This window comes from Chlorocebus sabaeus, chromosome 14 (genome assembly GCF_047675955.1).
Source record: "Chlorocebus sabaeus isolate Y175 chromosome 14, mChlSab1.0.hap1, whole genome shotgun sequence".
NCBI lineage: Eukaryota > Metazoa > Chordata > Mammalia > Primates > Cercopithecidae > Chlorocebus > Chlorocebus sabaeus.
This window is the reverse complement of record NC_132917.1, coordinates 23614139-23632790: the sequence shown is the minus strand read 5'-3', so window position 1 is coordinate 23632790 and position 18652 is coordinate 23614139. Positions and strand designations below refer to the sequence as shown.

At 42.9% G+C, this 18652-nt stretch overlaps 1 protein-coding gene and 1 pseudogene across 4 annotated transcripts in view; both read right to left on the bottom strand.

Annotated features, from left to right (window-relative positions):
* Nucleotides 1–18652, bottom strand: part of UBXN2A (UBX domain protein 2A) — a 55654-nt gene that overhangs the window by 35606 nt on the left and 1396 nt on the right. Inside the window, exons 2-4 of one of the 4 annotated variants that reach the window (XM_073022808.1) lie at nucleotides 8875–8993; nucleotides 1485–1619; nucleotides 125–179 (exon numbers count right to left, since the gene is read on the bottom strand). In XM_073022808.1, coding sequence (XP_072878909.1) covers nucleotides 125–165 — 41 coding nt within the window. In that variant the 5' untranslated portion in view covers nucleotides 166–179; nucleotides 1485–1619; nucleotides 8875–8993. The remainder of the gene's footprint in view (nucleotides 1–124; nucleotides 180–1484; nucleotides 1620–8874; nucleotides 8994–18652) is intronic. The other 3 variants (XM_073022807.1, XM_038006620.2, XM_007971328.3) reach the window with 3 other exon arrangements.
* Nucleotides 14759–17314, bottom strand: LOC103220678 (succinate dehydrogenase cytochrome b560 subunit, mitochondrial pseudogene; annotated as a pseudogene).

Genomic DNA, 18652 nt, shown 5'->3' with positions numbered 1-18652 from the left:
TGACAATGAAGTAGTCATACATAATTAAAACTTACTCTACTATCTCTGCCAGTGAAATGTAACAAAAACACAGAACGATATTAACAAAGGCATTAACAAAGCAATTCAGTTTGAATTAACTTACCATTCTTGTTTTACACTTTTGAGGTTATCTACGTCTTTCATTCTCTTTTGCCTTACTGTAAAAGTAAAAAGAAAGTAAGTAAAAAAAAAGTAAGTAAGAAGCTTAATATGTAAGTTACCATGTAGTCCTAAAATGTTACTTAAAAGGGTCTAAAGAAAAAGTGAGCAAACTCAAAGCTGTCATTTCCATCTACAAAATAAAGCAATGATAGAAAATACATTTTCAAGTCTGATAATCTGAAAAAAGAAAGACTTCTTAAAACTTATGATGAAAAAAAGTATAATATACCATTTGACTTAGCCAAAGAACTGGGCGTATGGCTCACATCTGTAATTCCAGCACTTCGAGAGGCCAAGGTAGGAGGATTGCTTAAGCCAAGGAGTTCAAGACTAGCCTGGGTAAAATAGTGAGACTGTCTCTATAAAAAATGGCTGGGTGCAGTGGCTCATACCTGTAATCCCAGCACTTTGGGAGGCCGGGTTGGGTGGGTCACTTTTTTTTTTTTTTTTGAGATGGAGTTTCGCTCTTGTTGCCCAGGCTGGAGTGCAATGGCACAATCTTGGCTCACCACAACCTCCGCCTCCCGAGTTCCAGAGATTCTCCTGCCTCAGCCTCCCGAGTAGCTGGGATTACAGGCATGCACCACCATGCCCGGCTAATTTTGTATTTTTAGTAGAGTCGGGGTTTCTCCATGTTGGTCAGGCTGGTCTCGAACTCCTGACCTCAGGTGATCCGTCTGCCTCGGCCTCTCAAAGTGCTGGGATTACAGGTGTGAGCCACCATGCCTGGCCGTGGGTGGATCACTTGAGGCCAGGAGTTTGAGATCAGCCTGGCCAACGTGGTGAAACCCGGTCTCTTCTAAAAAATATAAAAATTAGCCGAGTGTGGTGGTATGCACCTGTAGTCCCAGTTATTCAGGAGGCTGAGGCAGGAGAATCACTTGAACCTGGGAGGCAGAGGTTGCAGTGTGCTGAAATCACACCACTGCACTCCAGCCTGGGCAACAGAACAAGACTCCGTCTCAGAAAAAAAAAAAAAAATTAGCCAGGCATTATGGTGCACCTCTGTGGTTCCAGCTGCTCAGGAGGTTGAGGTGCTGAGGTGAAAGGATCACTTGAGCCCAGGAGTTCAAGGCTGCAGTGGGCCATCATCATGCCACTGTGCTCCAGCCTGGACAACAGCCCTATGCATCTGCAGGCTCAACCAATCATGGATCAAAAATATTCAGGGAAAAAAAATAAGAAAAACAATACAGCAAAAAATAATACAAATTTTAAAATTACATAACCATTATTTACATAGTATTAGGTATTATAAGTAATTTAAAGGTAATTTACAGTATACAGGAGGATGTGCATACGTTATCTGCAAATAATATGCTATTTTATGCAAGGGACTTGAGCATCAGCAGATTTGGGTATCTATGGGGGTCCTGGAACCAATCTGGGATACCAAGTGACAGCTGTAGTCCAAACCACTGGTCTGCTGAGAAGGCCTGGAAGCAAAGATATACCAGAAGCAATGAGCACACCAAGTGTCTTTATCTTGGTTTCTACATATTCTACTGTGTAAGGAGAATGTTTTTCCTAAATGGCTCCTTTGAGAAAAGGATAACTTCAGGGGGGGGGGCAGAGAAACACGAACATGGAACACTTTTGCCCCAGTAAAGGTACCCAAAGAATGATAAGGACAGGGCCAGGCGTGGTAGCTCACGTCTGTAATCCCAGAAATTTGGGAGGCCAAGGCGGGTGGATCACCTGAGGTCAGGAGTTTGAGACCAGTCTGGCCAACACGGTGAAAACCCATCTCCACTAAAAATATAAAAATTAGCTGGGCATGGTGGCAGGCGCAAGTAATCCCAGCTACTTGGGAGGCTGAGGCAGGAGAATCACTTCAACCCTGGAGGCGGAGCTTGCAGTGAGCCGAGACTGCGCCACTGCACTCCAGCTCTTGTAACAGAGTGAGTGAGACTCTGTCTCAAAAAATAAACAAATAATAAATTAAAAAGAAAAAATGAAAAGAAAAAGTGACTCCAAAGCCACTCTGAAGGGGCTCCCATTGGGTAAAACTGGTAAATTGAACATCTAAAAAAATAACAATACTAGTGGATTATGCTCCATTGAATAAAACAAAAATATGTGAGTCTATACTACTAGATTTTTTTTTTTTTTTAAATAAAAAAGATGAGGCCAGGTATGGTGGCTCATGCCTGTACTCCCAGTACTTTGGGAAGCCGAGGCAGTTGGATTACTTCAGGCCAGGAGTTCGAGACCAGCCTGTCCAACATGGGAAAACCCCATCTCTACTAAAAATACAAAAATCAGCTTGGCGGCCAGGCGCAGTGGCTCGCGCCTGTAATCCCAGCACTTTGGGAGGCCGAGGCAGGCAGATCACGAGGTCAAGAGACAGAGACCATCCTGGCTAACACAGTGAAACCCTGTCTCTACTAGAAAATATAAAAAATTAGCCGGGCGTGGTGGTGGGTGCCCGTAGCTACTCGGGAGGCTGAGACAGGAGAATGGTGTGAACCTGGGAGGCGGAGCTTGCAGTGAGCGGAGATCATGCCACTGCACTCCAGCCTGGGTGACAGAGTGAGACTCCATCTCCAAAAAAAAAAAAAAAAACATCAGCTTGGCATGATGACACATATCTGTAATCCCTGCTACTCGGGAGGCTGAGGCACGAGAATTACTTGAACCCAGGAGGCAGAGGTTGAAGTAAGCCGAGACTGCACCACAGCACTCCAGCCTGAGATGAACTCTTTAATAAACTCAACAGTAATGTGACATTACCATAACCAAAATACATTCCAAATACAGTAATACACTGTGTAACAACATTTTGGTTAATGACGGACTGCATATACAATGGTGGTCCCATAAGATTATAATAGTATACTTCTACTGTGCCTTTTCTATGTTGAGATACGTTTAGATATGCAAATATTATATAATACATACCATATGTTATGATACTTTACCATTATATCATAACTGCCTATAGTATTTGGTACAGTAACATGCTGTACAGGTTTGTAGCCTAGGAGCAATATTACACCATACAGCCTATGTGTACAGTTGGCTGTACCATCAGGTTTGTGAAAATACGTTGTATGACATTCACACAACGACAAAACTGCCTAATGACACACTTTTCAGTATGTACCCCCTCCATTAAGTGACACATGATTATATACACAGACTTAAAATGTTTAAACTCCTTATTGAAAGAAAGTGAGAGAAAAAGAAAAAGGAAAATTAAACTCTTGAGGGTGACATCAGCAAAACGGAAGAATAGGTAGGTCCAGGCACCTGTCCCCTCTACAGAAATATCGAAAGACAAGTAGAAACTCTTAGAACCAACTTTGTCAAAACTCTAGAAAATAGTCAAAGAAGGGTTATAGCAACCAAGGGAATGCTGAATCAAGAAAATGGCAACTTAAAAATGGTAGGCAAGTGGCCAGGCGCGATGGCTCACGCCTGTAATCCCAGCACTTTGGGAGGCAGAGGTGGGTGAATCACGAGGTCAGGAGATCAAGACCATCCTGGACAACATGGTGAAACCCTGTCTCTACTAAAAATACAAAAATTAGCTGGGTGTGGCGGTGCGTGCCTGTAGTCCCAGCTACTCGGGAGGCTGAGGCAGGAGAATTGCTTGAACCCGGGAGATGGAGGTTGCAGTGAGCCGAAACTGAGCCACTGTACTCTAGTCTGGCGACAAAGCTAGACTCCATCTCAAAAAAAAGGTAGGCAAGCTGGGCACAGTGGCACACCCCTGTATCCCCAGCTACTTGGGAGGCTGAGAGGCAGGAGATCATTTGAGCCAGGGAATTTGAGGCTGCAGTGAGCCATGATCATGTCAGCATGCTCCAGCCTGAGCAAACAGAGCAAGAATCTGTCTCTTAAAAAAAAAAAAAAGGATATGCAAAAATGGGCAAAGGACTTGTGTGAATAGACATTTTTCCAAAGAAGAAATAAAAATGGCCAATAAGCACATGAAAAGATGCTCAAAATCAATAGTTCCTAGAAAACACAAATCAAAACCATAATGAGATACTACTTCACACCCATTAGGACGGCTATTAAAAAGAAAACAAAAAGCAGAAAACAAGTGTTGGCAAGGTTGTAAAGAAATTGAAACCCTGGTACACTGCTGGTGGGAATGTGAAATACCACAGTTCTGAGGAAAACAGTTTGGTGGCTACAGCAATATTCATGAGAGCTAAAAGGTGGAAACAACCCAAGTATCCATCAACAGATGAACGGATAAACAAAATGAGGTGTACATAAGCAATGGAATATTATTCAGTCACAGAAGGAGTGAAATTCTGATACATACTATAACATGGATGAATGCTGAAAACATGATGCTACATGAATAAAAAACTCAGATACAAAAGGACAAATACTTTATGATTCCAAACATATAAAATATCTAGAATAGATGATTGATAAAGACAGAAAGTAGGACAGAGGTTACTAGGGATTGAGATGAACGGGGAAGGACCAGTTATTTAATGGGTAGTCCCAGCTACTCGGGAGGCTGAGGCAGGAGAATCACTTGTACCCAGGAGGCGGAGGTTGCAGTGGGCTGAGACCATGCCATTGCACTCCAGCCTGGGCAACAAGAGTGAAACTCAGTCTCAAAACAAAAAGAAAAAAAAAATGAGAATGTCTCCAATTTGCAACTTCTAATGCAATAATGAATCTAGACAATGATATCAATGGCTGCTAAAATCACAGAGCTAACCAGACAAAAAAACATGCCTCAGTGTAAAAGCTGGTACCACCATCTATTCTTGCCAAAAATGTGAATCTGAATCCATTCAAGTCCCTAGATCTAACTACCAGATTACAGGAAATATAGGGCACAAAGGAGCATAATCAGATGATATCACAAGAATGCAATCAACAAAGTCCAGAATGTGGGAAATTCTTTAGGAAAAATGATCCATTTTCTTCAATACAGGTATTACTAGGGAGAAAAAAGAGATGACAGTAGATTCCTTAAATATTTCAGAAACATATCAATGTATTACAATGTATGGACCATATTTAGATTTTGATTTAAACAAATCAACTGTAAAAAAACTTATAAAAGAATCAGTAACATCTGAATAGTGATGGGATATCTGATGTTATTTTGGAGTGATGATTAATTTTTAGGGTGTGACGATGGGACTGTAGCTGTAAGTTTTTTTAAGTCACTGCTTTAGATACATACTGAAATACTGACTGATGAATACTATAACTGGAACTTGCTTCAAACAATCAAGTGGACTGAGGAGTGGATGGAACATAATTAAAATCAAAATGGCCACGACTTGATAATCATCAAGCTGGGTAATGAGTAGACATGAGAGTTTACTGTTCTCTCCATTTTTATACACACTTGAAAATTTTCATAATAAAAATTGGAATGAAAAACTCTACCCTAAAAATATATACACCTAGAGTGCTATACCGCCATTTCATTCATTTTTTTAAAAGGCAGTACTTTTGCTCTATCATAAAATTACTCTTAATAACCTAAGAGTAGCAGTAATTTCAAAGATTTGAATCCTTATGAAATATAACTTGCCTCTTACTCTCCAAACCAAAAATTTGAAGCTGTGAAAAGTAATGCGAATCCACATTTAAACTAATGACTATGAAAAGATGTATTATGACCACAATAAAGATTACTTTGTTAAAAAAAAAACAAAACAAAAGAGCTTCATATGACATTTGGTTGATTTATGGCTTGAAAAAAAAATCAATGACTTTTTCACAATTTTAAAATGAAATAAACAGGCTAGGCATGGTGGCTCACACCTGTAATCTCAGCATTTTGAGATGTCAAAGTGGGAGGATTGCTTGAGGCCAGGAGTGCCAAACCAGCCTTGGCAACACAGGCAGACCTCATCTCTATAAAAAATACAAAAATTTGGCTGGGTGTGGTAGCTCACGCCTGTAATTCCAACACTTTGGGAGGCGGAGGCAGGTAGATCACGAGGTCAGGAATTCGAGACTAGCTTGGCCAACATGGTAAAACCCGTCTCTACTAAAGACACAAAATATTAGCTACGCATGGTAGCATGCGCCTGTAATCCCAGCTACTCAGGAGGCTGAGGCAGGAGAATTGCTTTAACCCGGGAGGCAGAGGTTGCGATGAGCAGCTGACATTGCGCCATCTCCAGCCTGGGTGACAGGGCAAGACTCTGTCTCAAACAAAACAAAACAAAACAAAACAAAGACAACTTAGCCAGGCACGGTGGCATATGCTGTAGTCCCAGCTACTCCAGAGGCTGAGATGGGATGATCGCTTGAGCCCAGGAAGTTGAGGCTGCAGCGACCTGTGATCATTCCACTACATTCCAGCTTGGGCAACAGAGGGAAACCCTGTCTTAAAAAACCCAGCAGCCCGGTATGATGGCTCACTCCTGTAATCCCACCACTTTGGGAGGCCAAGGCAGGTGCATCACCTGAGGTCAGGAGTTTGAGACCAGCCTGGACAATATAGTCAAACCCCATCTCTACTAAAAATACAAAAATTAGGCGGTGTGATGGCGAGTGCCTGTAGTCTCAGCTACTTGAGAGGCTGAGGCAGGAGAATTGCTTGAACACGGGAGGCGGAGGTTGCAGTAAGCCGAGATCGTACCACTGCACTCCAGCCTGGGTGACACAGTGAGACTCTGTCTCAAAAAAAAAAAAAAACAAAAAAATCCAGGAAATCATAACTCTATGCCCACTAACATTTTCTCATAAGATTTCTTCCTTCAAACCTAGTATTCCTAATATTAATTGTTTCACTTTAAAAATGTCTACATATTTCAAACATACACAAAGGAAAAGAGAAAAATATAAACACCCACCCTGACCATTCAGATTTAAGAAATGTTTACATTTTGATTCATTTGTTTCTTTTTTAAGAAATAAAGTGTACCACTTTATTTCTTAAAAAAGAAACAAATGAAAGGTACAGGCCGGGCGCGGTGGCTCACGCCTGTAATCCCAGCACTTTGGGAGGCCGAGACGGGCGGATCACAAGGTCAGGAGATCGAGACCATCCTGGCGAACACAGTGAAACCCCGTCTCTACTAAAAAATACAAAAAACTAGCCAGGCGAGGTGGCGGGCGCCTGTAGTCCCAGCTACTCGGGAGGCTGAGGCAGGAGAATGGCGTAAACCCGGGAGGCGGAGCTTGTAGTGAGCCGAGTTCGTGCCACTGCACTCCAGCCTGGGCGACAGAGCAAAGACTCCGTCTCAAAAAAAAAAAAAAAAAAAAAAAAAAAGGAAATAAAGTGGTACAGTGGCTCATGCCTGTAATCCCAGCTCTCTGGGAGGCCCAGGCAGGAGGATTACTTCAGGCCAGGAGTTCCAGACCAGCTTGGTCAACATAGTGAGATCTTGTGTCAACAAAAAAATTGAAAAATTGGCCGGGCGCGGTGGCTCAAGCCTGTAATCCCAGCACTTTGGGAGGCCGAGACGGGTGGATCATGAGGTCAGGAGATCGAGACCATCCTGGCTAACACGGTGAAATCCCGTCTCTACTAAAAAATACGAAAAACTAGCCGGGCGATGTGGCGGACGCCTGTAGTCCCAGCTACTCGGGAGGCTGAGGCAGGAGAATGGCGTGAACCCGGGAGGCGGAGCTTGCAGTGAGCTGAGATCCGGCCACTGCACTCCAGCCTGGGCGACAGAGCGAGACTCCATCTCAAAAAAAAAAAAAAAAAAAAAAAAAAAAAAAATTGAAAAATTAGCCAGGTGTGATGGCATGTAACTGTAGTCCCAGCTACTTGGGAGGCTGAGGCAGGAGGACTGCTTGAGCCCAGGAGGTCGAGGCTATAGTAAGCCACGATCACGCCACTGTGCTCCAGCCTGGGTGAGATCCTGTCTCAGAACAACAACAACAAAAAAGCAAGCATTATTAAGATAGTTGAATATGGCCAGGCACAGTAGCTCACACCTGTAATACCAGCACTTTGGGAGGCTGAGGTGGACAGACCACCTTAGGTCAGGAGTTCAAGACCAGCCTGACCAACATGAAGAAACCCCATCTCTACTAAAAATACAAAATTAGCCAGGCGTGGTGGCACATGCCTGTAATCTCAGCTACTCAGGAGGCTGAGGCAGAAGAATCGCTTGAACCCGGGAGGCATAGGTTGCGGTAAGCCAAGATTGCACCATTGCACTCCAGCCTGGGCAACAAGAGTGAAACCCTGTCTCAAAAAAAAAAAAAACAAAAAACAAAAAAAAACCCATAGTTGAATATTATTTCATTTAAAAATATTAAATGGGCTGGGTGTAGTGGTAGCAGCTCACGCTTATAATGCCAGCACTTTGGGAGGCAGGTGGATCCCTTGACCTCAGGAGTTGGAGACCAGCCTGGGCAACATGGAGAAACCCTGTCTCTACAAAAAAATACAAAATTAGCTGGTGGCACATGCCTGTAGTCCCAGCTACTTGGGGGTTGAGGTAGGAGAACTGCTTTAACCTGGGAGGTTGAGGCTACAGTGAGCCAAGATTGTGCCACTGTACTCCAGCCTGGGTGATAAACTGAGCCCATCATACACACAAAAAATTAAATGGCATGCTTTAAATATGTGCATCTTAGGCTGGGCATGGTGGCTTACACCTCTAATCATAACACTTTGGGAGGTTGAGGCTCACAGATCACCTGAGGTCAGGAGTTTGAGACCAGCCTGGCCAACATGGTGAAACCCCGTCTCTACTAAAAACACAAAAATTAGCTGAGCGTGGTGGCGGGTACCTGTAATCCTAGGTACTCCAGAGGCTGAGGCAGGAGAATCACTTGAACCTGGGAGGCAGAGGTTCCGGTGAGCCAAGTTCACACCACTGCACTTCAGCCTGGGTGACAAGAGCAAAACTCTGTTTCAAAACAAAACAAAAGAAAACAATATACATGTATATGCATCTTACTGTATATCAATTATAACTATGTAAAGTTGTTAAAAATAACTGAAGTGTGTACTTATTCAGCACCTACTACATATCAGGCATGAATGATTGTAGGTGCTTGGGATACATATTGAACAAAATAGATAAAGATTCCAGCTCTTTTGGACATTACAATCTGGTGGGGCTGTTTGTTTTTGACCTGGCAGTTCTCCAACATTTTCAACTAATTCAAAATAATCTCCTACAGTTAATAGTAATGTATACTTCAAAATGGCAAAAGGAATGGGTTTTAAATGTTCTCACAACAAAGAAATGGTACGTATTTGAGCTGAGGGACATGGTAATTAGCCTGATTTGACCATTACATAATGTACATATGTACTGAAACATCACAATGTATCCCATAAATATATAAAATTATTGTCAATTAAAAAATAATGAATAGGCTGGGCGTGGTGGCTCATGCCTGTAATCCTAGCACTTTGGGAGGCCGCAGTGGGTGGATCACCTCAGGTCAGGAGTTCGAAACCAGCCTGGCCAACATGGTGAAACCTGTCTCTACTAAAAATACAAAAATTAGCCAGGCATGGTGGTGCATGCCTGTAATCCCAACTACTTGGGAGTCTGAGGCAAGAGAATCGCTTGAACCCGGGAGGCAGAGATTGCAGTGAGCCAAGATCGTGCCACTTCACTCCAGCCTGGGCGTAAGAGCAAAACTTCGTCTCAAAAAATAATAAAAAATAAAACAAAATAGGCCAGGTGCAGTGGCTCATGCCTGTAATGCCAGCACACCGGAAGACTGAGGTGGGTGGATCACTTGAGGTCAGGAGTTCGAGACCAGCCCGGCCAACATGATGAAACCCCGTCTCTACTAAAAATATAAAAAATTAGCCGGGCACGGTGGCAGGTGCCTGTCATCCCAGCTACCAGGAGGCTGAGGTGGGAGAATCACTGGAACCTAGGAGTCGGAGGTTGCAGTGAGCCAAGATCATGCCACTGCACTCCAGCCTGGGTGACAGAGCGAGATTCTGTCTCAAAAAATAAAATAAAATAAAATAAAATAATTCCATAATTTAATCTGGTCTTTATTATCTCAAAAGTATAACATGTTCATTCTACTACTTTGTTCACATTGTAATCATCCTTCTAGGCATTCAAATCCTAACTATCCTTTAAGTCCTGGCTCAAGATCCATTTCCACCATAAAGATGAAATATTAGACCCTTAGTAATAGTCTTCTCCTAAGCATTTAGATTTTTGGCATTTAAATCATATTGTCTGATATTGCTTATTATTGTTTCTTTTCACTCTCTTTACCAGATCTAACATCGCTGAGGATAAGTACCATGACTTACACATTTCCTGTATCCCTCACAGTGTGCAGCAAGTGCAAAGCAAAGAGTAGCCATCCTTGGGGTGGGGGTGGGGGGATGATGAGAAATTATTCCAGTGATGGATACATTAAAAAGCCCTGACTTTACTACTATACAATATATCTATGTAACAAAATTATACTTGTACCCTACAAATTTATACATATATATATATATATATTTTTTTTTTTTTTTTTTTTGAGATAGAGTCTTGCTCTGTCGCCCAGGCTAGAGTGCAGTGGCGAGATCTCGGCTCACTGCAACCTCCGCCTCCTAGGTTCAAGCGATTCTTCTGCCTCAGCCTCTCGAGTAGCTGGGATTACTGGCATATGCCACCACACCTGGCTAATTTTTGTATTTTTAGTAGAGACGGGGTTTCGCCACGTTGGCCGGGCTAGTCTTGAACTCCTGACCTCAGGTGATCCGCCTGCCTTGGCCTCCCAAAGTGCTAGAATTATAGGCATGGGTAACCGTACCCAGCTACACATACATTTATTTTTATTATTATTATTTATTTATTTATTTTTGAGACAAAGTCTTGCTCTGTTGCCCAGGCTGGAGTGTAACCTCTACCTCCTGGGTTCAAGTGATTCTGCTGCCTCAGCCTCCCGAGTAGCTGGGACTACAGGTGCGTACCACCATGCCCGGCTAATATTTTGTATTTTTAGTAGAGACAGGGTTTCACTGTGTTAGCTAGGATGGTCTCGATCTCCTGACCTCATGATCTGCCCACCTCGGCCTCCCACAGTGCTGGGATTACAGGCATGAGCCACCACGCCTGGCAAATAAATTTTTTTTTAAAAGCTACAAGAGGGTTGGGCGTGGTGGCTCATGCCTGTAATCCCAGCACTTTGGGAGGCCGAGGCAGGTGGATCACCTGAGGTCAGGAGTTTGAGACCAGCCTGGCCAACACGGTGAAACCCCGTCTCTACAAAAAAAATTAGCCAGGCGTGGTGGCGCACGCCTGTAGTCCCAGCTACTCAGGAGGCTGAGGCAGGAGAATCACTTGAACCTGGGAGGCAGAGGTTGCAGGAGGGGAGATAGCACCAATGTGCTCTAGCCTGGGTGACAGAGAGAGATTCTGTCTGGAAAAAAAAAAAAAAAAAAAAAAAAAAGCTACAAGAGTCGTCTTCCTTAAAGGATTCACGAAGTTTCCAATAATAGGTTACTGTTGTCTAGGAAATTACAAATACTTTTTTTCATCATTTTACAATTATAAGCTACTGACAAATTGCTTTTACTTGTTTTATGACAGCAAAAGAGAATGAAGATAGAATAGACCTTGAATTCAAACTGAGTTTTACCGGAATAATGGCTACATCACTTTTGAGCTAGGTAACCTTACATATGTCATTTAGCTTCTCTGAGTCCCAGCTGCCTAACTTATAGCATGGACATAATTATCCCCCTCAGGTTGTTCTGAGGACTAAAGAAGATACTAAGAATACAATAGCGTTATGCTCCTTTCTCTTTCCTCATCCCCCATCATAATTTGTTATAAAGATTAGTAAGAAACATCTTCAAGCTCACGCCTGTAATTCCAGCACTTTGGGAGGCCGAGGTGGGTGGATCGCCTGGGGTCAGGAGTTCAAGACCAGCCTGGCCAACATGGTGAAACCCCATCTCTACTAAAAATACAAAAATAAGCCAGGCATGGTGGCAGGCGCCTGTAATCCCAGCAACTGGGGAGGCTGAGGCAGGAGAATCACTTGAACCGGGAGGTGGAGGTTGCAGTGAGCCGAGATCACGCCACTGCACCACTCTAGCCTGGGCAACAAGAGTGAGACACTGCCTCAAAAAAAAAAAAAGAAAAAGAAACATCTTCAGACTTAATCTAAAAAGTCCTGATTTTGACATGATTGTGAAATTTTACTTCTGATTTCACGAATTAAACTTTTTAAAAGCCTGGTACAGTGGCTCATGCCTGTAATCCCAGCACTTCGGGAGGCCGAGGCAGGCGGATCACCTGAGGGAGGCCAGGAGTTCTACACTAGCCTGGCCAACATGGTCAAACCCGGTCTCTACTAAAAATACAAAAATTAGCTGGGCATGGTGGTGGGTGCCTGTAATCTTGGCTACTTGGGAGGCTGAGGCAGGAGAATCACTTGAACCTGGGAGGAGGAGGTTGCAGTGAGCTAAGCCTGTGCCATTGCACTCAAGCCTGGCCAACAATAGCAAAACTTCATCTCAAAAAAAAAAAAACCTTAAAATTTTTTTTTTATATACTTATTGAACCACTCATCAATGTGTGCAAGGCATTGATTTAAAACTAATGATAAAAGTGTCAGTATCAGTATGACAGACACAGTTTCTATTAGCACAATTTTATGGACTTATAAGGAAAAAATATACTGAATTACTAAATGTAAACATGGCATAGAATTATGAAGTAAAAATTAATTTTAACATGGAGACACCAAAGTCACCATTACCACAGGCATTTTCTACAATAAATTTAGTAATATGCAAATGAACCAGGTAAAATTTATTTATATCAATTGAGTGAGCTGCCACAAATGTATCACAGTCATATGACATGAATGAACCTAAGTCACCTACTATACTGCAGAGAATAAAAAGAGCCATCTGACAAATACCCAAGTTATCAGCATAAAGTTGGCACAAGAATGAACAGATGAAAAGAACTGCCTTCGTTTTTCTTCAGTCTACTTCCAACTATCACCATCATCTTACATTGATATAGTATATCACAGTTTACCAAACATCTTCTCAAATATTATTCCAAAAAGTACAGTGATGAAATCAGTCAGGAGACAGAGAAAACTGAGTTTTATGGAACATGTCCACTAATAGGAAAATCCAGTCAAAATAGATTTGGACTACTAAGAATGTGGTATTTTAAAATGCTTACATTAGGCCAGGCACAGTGGCGCACGCCTGTAACCTCAGCACTTGAGGAGGTTCAGGTGGTGGGAATCACTTGATGCTAGGAGTTCAAGATCAGCCTACAACACAGCGAGACCCTGTCTCTACTACCAATAAAAACATTAGCCGGGCATCATGGCACATGGCTGTAGTCCTGGCTACTCAGGATGCTGAGGCAGGAGAGTTGCCTGAGTCCAGGAGTTTAAGGCTGCAGTGAACTATACCTGTGCCACTGAATTTCAGGCTGGGTAAGAGTGAGATCCTGTCTCAAAAAAAAAAAAAAAAAAAAAAAAAAAAATTCAATAAATTGGGAGTTTGAGACTATTCTGGCTCGGGAGACTGATTTCTTTTTAAAATCAATAAATAAAAATTTTAAGTAAGTATATAAGAATCTAAATACAAAAACTGCATATTAAGAACTAAATAGGGCTGGGTGCGGTGGAATCCCAGCACTTGGGGAGGCTGAGGCAGGTGGATCACTTGAGGTCAGGAGTTCAAGACCAGCCTGGCCAATACGGAGAAACTCCATCTCTACTAAAAATACAAAAATTGGCCAGGCGCGGTGGCTCATGCCTGTAATCCCAGCTCTTTGGGAGGTTAAGGCAGGTGGATCACAAGGTCAGGAGATGGAGACCATCCTGGCCAACATGGTGAAACCCCGTTTCTACTAAAATACAAAAAAAATTAGCCAGGTGTGGCGGCACGTGCCTGTAGTCCCAGCTACTCAGGAGGCTGAGGCAGGGGAATCACTCGAACCCGGGAGACGGATGTTGCAGTAAGCCGAGATCGCGCCACTACACTCCAGCCTGGCGACAGAGTGAGACTATGTCTAAAAAAAATAAATAAAAAATAAATAAAAACATTAGCCAGGCATGATGGCGCACGCCTGTAGTCCCAGCTACTCAGGAGGCTGAGGCAGGAGAATTGCTTGAACCCAGAAGCGAAGGTTGCAGTGAGCTGAGATTGCACCACTGCACTCCAGCCTGAGTGTCAAAGTGAAACTCTGTCTTAAAAAAAAAAAAAAAAAAAAGAATTAAATGTGGCTGGACACAGTGGCTCATGCTTGTAATCCTGGCACTTTGGGAGGCCCAGGGAGCGAATCACTTGAGGTCAGGAGTTTGAGACCAGGCTGGCCAACCTGGCAAAACCCTGTGTCTACTAAAAATACAAAAACTAGCTGGGCGTGGGAACACACACCTGTAATCCCCAGCTACTCGGGAGGCTGAGGCACGAAAATTGCTTGAACCTGGGAGGCAGAGGTTGCAGTGAGCTGAGATCATGTCACTGCACTCCAGCCCAGCCTGGGTGACCGAGTGAGACTCTGTCTCAAAAAAAAAAAAAAAAAAAAAAAAAAAAAAAAAAAAAAAAAATTAAATGGATAATTAAAAATTAAAAATTGCATATTACAATTTTATTTTTTTAAATATATATTTAATGGTCAAAAGGAATCTGAGGAGGAAAAAATGTAAAAACAAAAAACTGGCCACTTTTTTTTAGATTATGGATTTGTATCAAGGTATTATACAACCAGACATGCTATCTTTATACAGAAGCTTAAGTTTCTTTTTAAGGATAAGGCCATTCCAGCTATTAAATATGAGGGAAAAGAAACCAATGGATCACATTTCCATGTTGGGGTCCTTTTACTTAGATCTTCTATGGAATGTGATTAGACCCCCAAGCCTCCAAGAGCAACTAACTATGATAGCATCAGAACCAAATACTTAAAACACAGTTCATTTGTATATTTTGTGAATTCTGGTTTACAACATACTAAGTGATAGAAAATGAAATCTTTTGGAAAGTTTCAGCTTATTTTAGCTGTAATCATAGTAATGAAACAAATATATTTTTGTCCTTTCCTAGAAATTTTTAATGGGATAGTTATATACTCCAAGGACCAAAGTCGTAGTGACAACAGTAATTTAAATGAGAAAATCCTATGGGAAAGGTGACACTTAGGCAGAGACTGGCAAGGTTACTTACTGAGTCATTCCAGGGCTGACCAAGACATTCTCATTCCAGGACATTCTCATTCCAGGAAATGTTATGTTATGTCACAAAGGCCCCCCCCACCCTGTTTTTTTAAATAAGTATTTTAATTCAATTTCAGAAAAAAATGGTACATGACTTGGATGAGAAAGCATAAAATTAAGAGGCTTTTCTGGAAACGCAAGAAAAAGAAACAACTTTTACTATATTCAATAATTTTCTGGATCTTCCTCTTGTGTCAAAAGCTACATATTTTCCCCGCAAAGCAGCTGCTCCAAGAACTAACTAGCCCTCTTTATCTCTCTCTAGCTGGGATAGACTAATTCCGCTCCACTCCCACCTCTCTTCTTTCAGTAACACTGTGTAGGTGTTAAATGGCCTGGCTCTCACCAATGAACAGAATTGTCCTTTAAGCCAGCAACTCACAGGCAGTGCCACCCAAAGCCTCACCCCCAGTCCCCAGGGCAGAAGCCACAGAGCTGGCATTGTTTCCAACATCCCAGGAAGGAGCCAAAAGCTGACCTTCAGCACAAATCAAAGCCCAATATGGAGAGAGAATAACTGCTTCTAGGCCCAGATTAGGCAAGCTGTGGGCAAGAAAAGGGGAGTTTTTGCAGCCACTCCATCTTTAGAAACAAGGGGAAAACTAGACCCTTTTCCACTATTATGGTATAGAAGGTACTCTACTGTTCCAAGGGGATCTGAAAGCACAAAAGGATCTAAACAAATAAGGAGAACTCTTCCCAGGCTGGAGACAAGAGTGACAAACAGAAAGACGGGTGAATATAATAATGTGTAGGAAGATGATGCTGGAAACCTCAGCTCTTCACACAGCTGCCAGCCCTACAAATAACATAGTAAGAACCAGGACAACCACTCCAGACTGGTATAGCTGGGGAATCTTCAGGCCTTTTCCTAGGTCCCACATCAAGTGTTGGATCCCATTCCAGGTATGATACGAGAGGGAAGACGAGTGCAAACTTAGTTGTGTCGATCAGTACTGGCCCCAGACACAGGGACCAATGAATTCCAAATAAGACTCAAAGTTCCCAGGGAGTAACAAGGTCGACATGCCAAAAAAAGAGACGCCTGCACTCAAAGCAATACCAGTGCCATGGTGGCAGATGGACATTGCTGTGGGAAGAGACCAACTGTAGATAGTGACGTGGGGAGATACGGGATGGTTTGAACCTGTGTTCTTATTCCAGAACCACTCCATCTCTTCTTTGGCCGTGGTTTCCAAAGGAACAGCATTTCTGATACAGAGCTGAGGGCTAAAGCAGGCTCAGAGGCAATGATGACCCCAACATGTCTCAGCAAGAGTGCAGCCATCTTGGGTTTCGGTCTGGATGGAAGTGCAAAGCCCATTTTAAATACAATCTCCCTTAGCTGGGCATGGTGGTTTACACCTGTAATCCCAGCACTTTGGGAGGCCAAGGCAGGCAGTCACCTGAGGTCGGGAGTTTGAGACCAGCCTGACCAACATGGTGAAACCCTGTCTCTCTCTACTAAAAATACAAAATTAGATGGGCGTGGTGGTGCATACCTGTAATCCCAAATACTTGCGAGGCTGAAGCAGGAGAATTGCTTGAACCCGGGAGGCAGAAGTTGCCATGAGCCAATATTGAGTCATTGCACTCCAATCTGGGTGGCAAGAACAAAACTCCATCTCAAATAAATAAATAAATACGACTCCTTTTGAAAACCTTCCATGATTTCTCCAATAAGTGTGAATATAAAATTATTAACATGAGAAGAGATCAGTTAGGTACTCTTAAATTTGCAATGCCTTCATTGCCACAACTCTAGTCCCAACCACCATCAACTCTAGGTGGTCTCCTCATTTCCATTCTTGTCCCCATCTAATCCAGTTTCTACACAGTAGTCAGGACGACTTTTTGAAATAAAAAGTTGGCGAGGTAGGGTGGCTCATGCCTGTAATCCCAGCACTTTGGGAGGCCGAGGTGGGCGGATCACTTGAGGTCAGGAGTTCGAGACCAGCCTGACCAACATAGTGAAACCCCGTCTCTACCAAAAATACAAAAAATTAGCCAGGCATGGTGGTGCATGCCTGTAATCCAGCTACTCAGGAGGCTGAAGCAGGAGAATTGCTTGAACCCGGGAGGCAGGGTTGCAGTGAGCAGAGATTGCACCATTGCACTCGTGCCTGAGTGACAGTGCGAGACTCCGTCTCAAAAAAAAAAAGAAAAGAAAAAGTTGTTTGTAGGACTTATCCTGCTGTAATTTTTTTTTTTTCTGAGTTAAACCTTTAAATGACTTCCTATTAGTTAGAATAACATCCAAGTCATTTGGGTAATATTACAGGAGAGTTCATTGTACTGTTTTCTCCCTACATTTGAGTGGTTTGAAAATTTTTCTATAAAAGCTAAAAAAAAAAAAAAAAAAGAAAAAGAAACAGAAAAAGCTGGTCCCAAATCCTTAACATTGCTTAAAAGGCCCTGTATCAGCTGGACGTGGTGGCTCACGTCTGTAATCCCAGCACTCCGGGAGGCCAAGGAGGGTGGATCACCAGAGGTCAGGATTTCGAGACCAGTCTCGCAAACATGGTGAAACCCCGTCTCTACTAAAAATACAAAAATTAGCCGGGCATGGTGGCGTGCTATAGTTCCAGCTACTCAGGAGGCTGAGGCAGGAGAATCGCTTGAACCCGGGAGAGGTTGCAGTGAGCAGAGATCGTGCCACTGCACTCCACTCTAGCCTGGGCGACAGAGTGAGACTATGTATCAAAAAAAAAAAAAAAAAAAACCCTGCATCATCTCTCTGGCCCTAACCTACTTTATCACAACACTCTTTTGCTTCCCACACACCAGCTGCTGAAGTTCCTGAAATGACCACCTTCCCTAGCCTCCATGCCATCTATTTCCTTTGCCTGAGCCTTTCTTCTCTCCTTTGGGAATCATCTTCCCCTAATTCCTATTTATCCCTAATATTTGAGCTCAAAGATTACTTTCCTAGGAAAACCTTCCCAGCTGGGATAAGTCCCCCTGTTACCTTCTCTCACAAACAACTTACATTCTTTGTTTTAGCCTCTGTCTTGGCTTATTGGCATTTATTTGCGTGACTATTTATTTTATTTTATTTTTTGAGATGGAGTCCCGCTCTGTCACCCAGGCTGGAGTGCAGTGGCACCATCTCGGCTCACTGCAACCTCCGCCTCTCGGGTTCAAGCGATTCTCCCGCCTTAGTTTTTTCTGAGTAGCTGGGATTATAGGTGCCCCCCACTACGCCCAGCTAATTTTTGTATTTTTAGTAGAGAGAGATGGGGTTTTACCATGTTGGCCAGGCTGCTCTATAACTCCTGACCTCAGGTGATCCGCCCACCTCAGCCTTTCAAAGTGCTGGGATTACAGGCGTGAG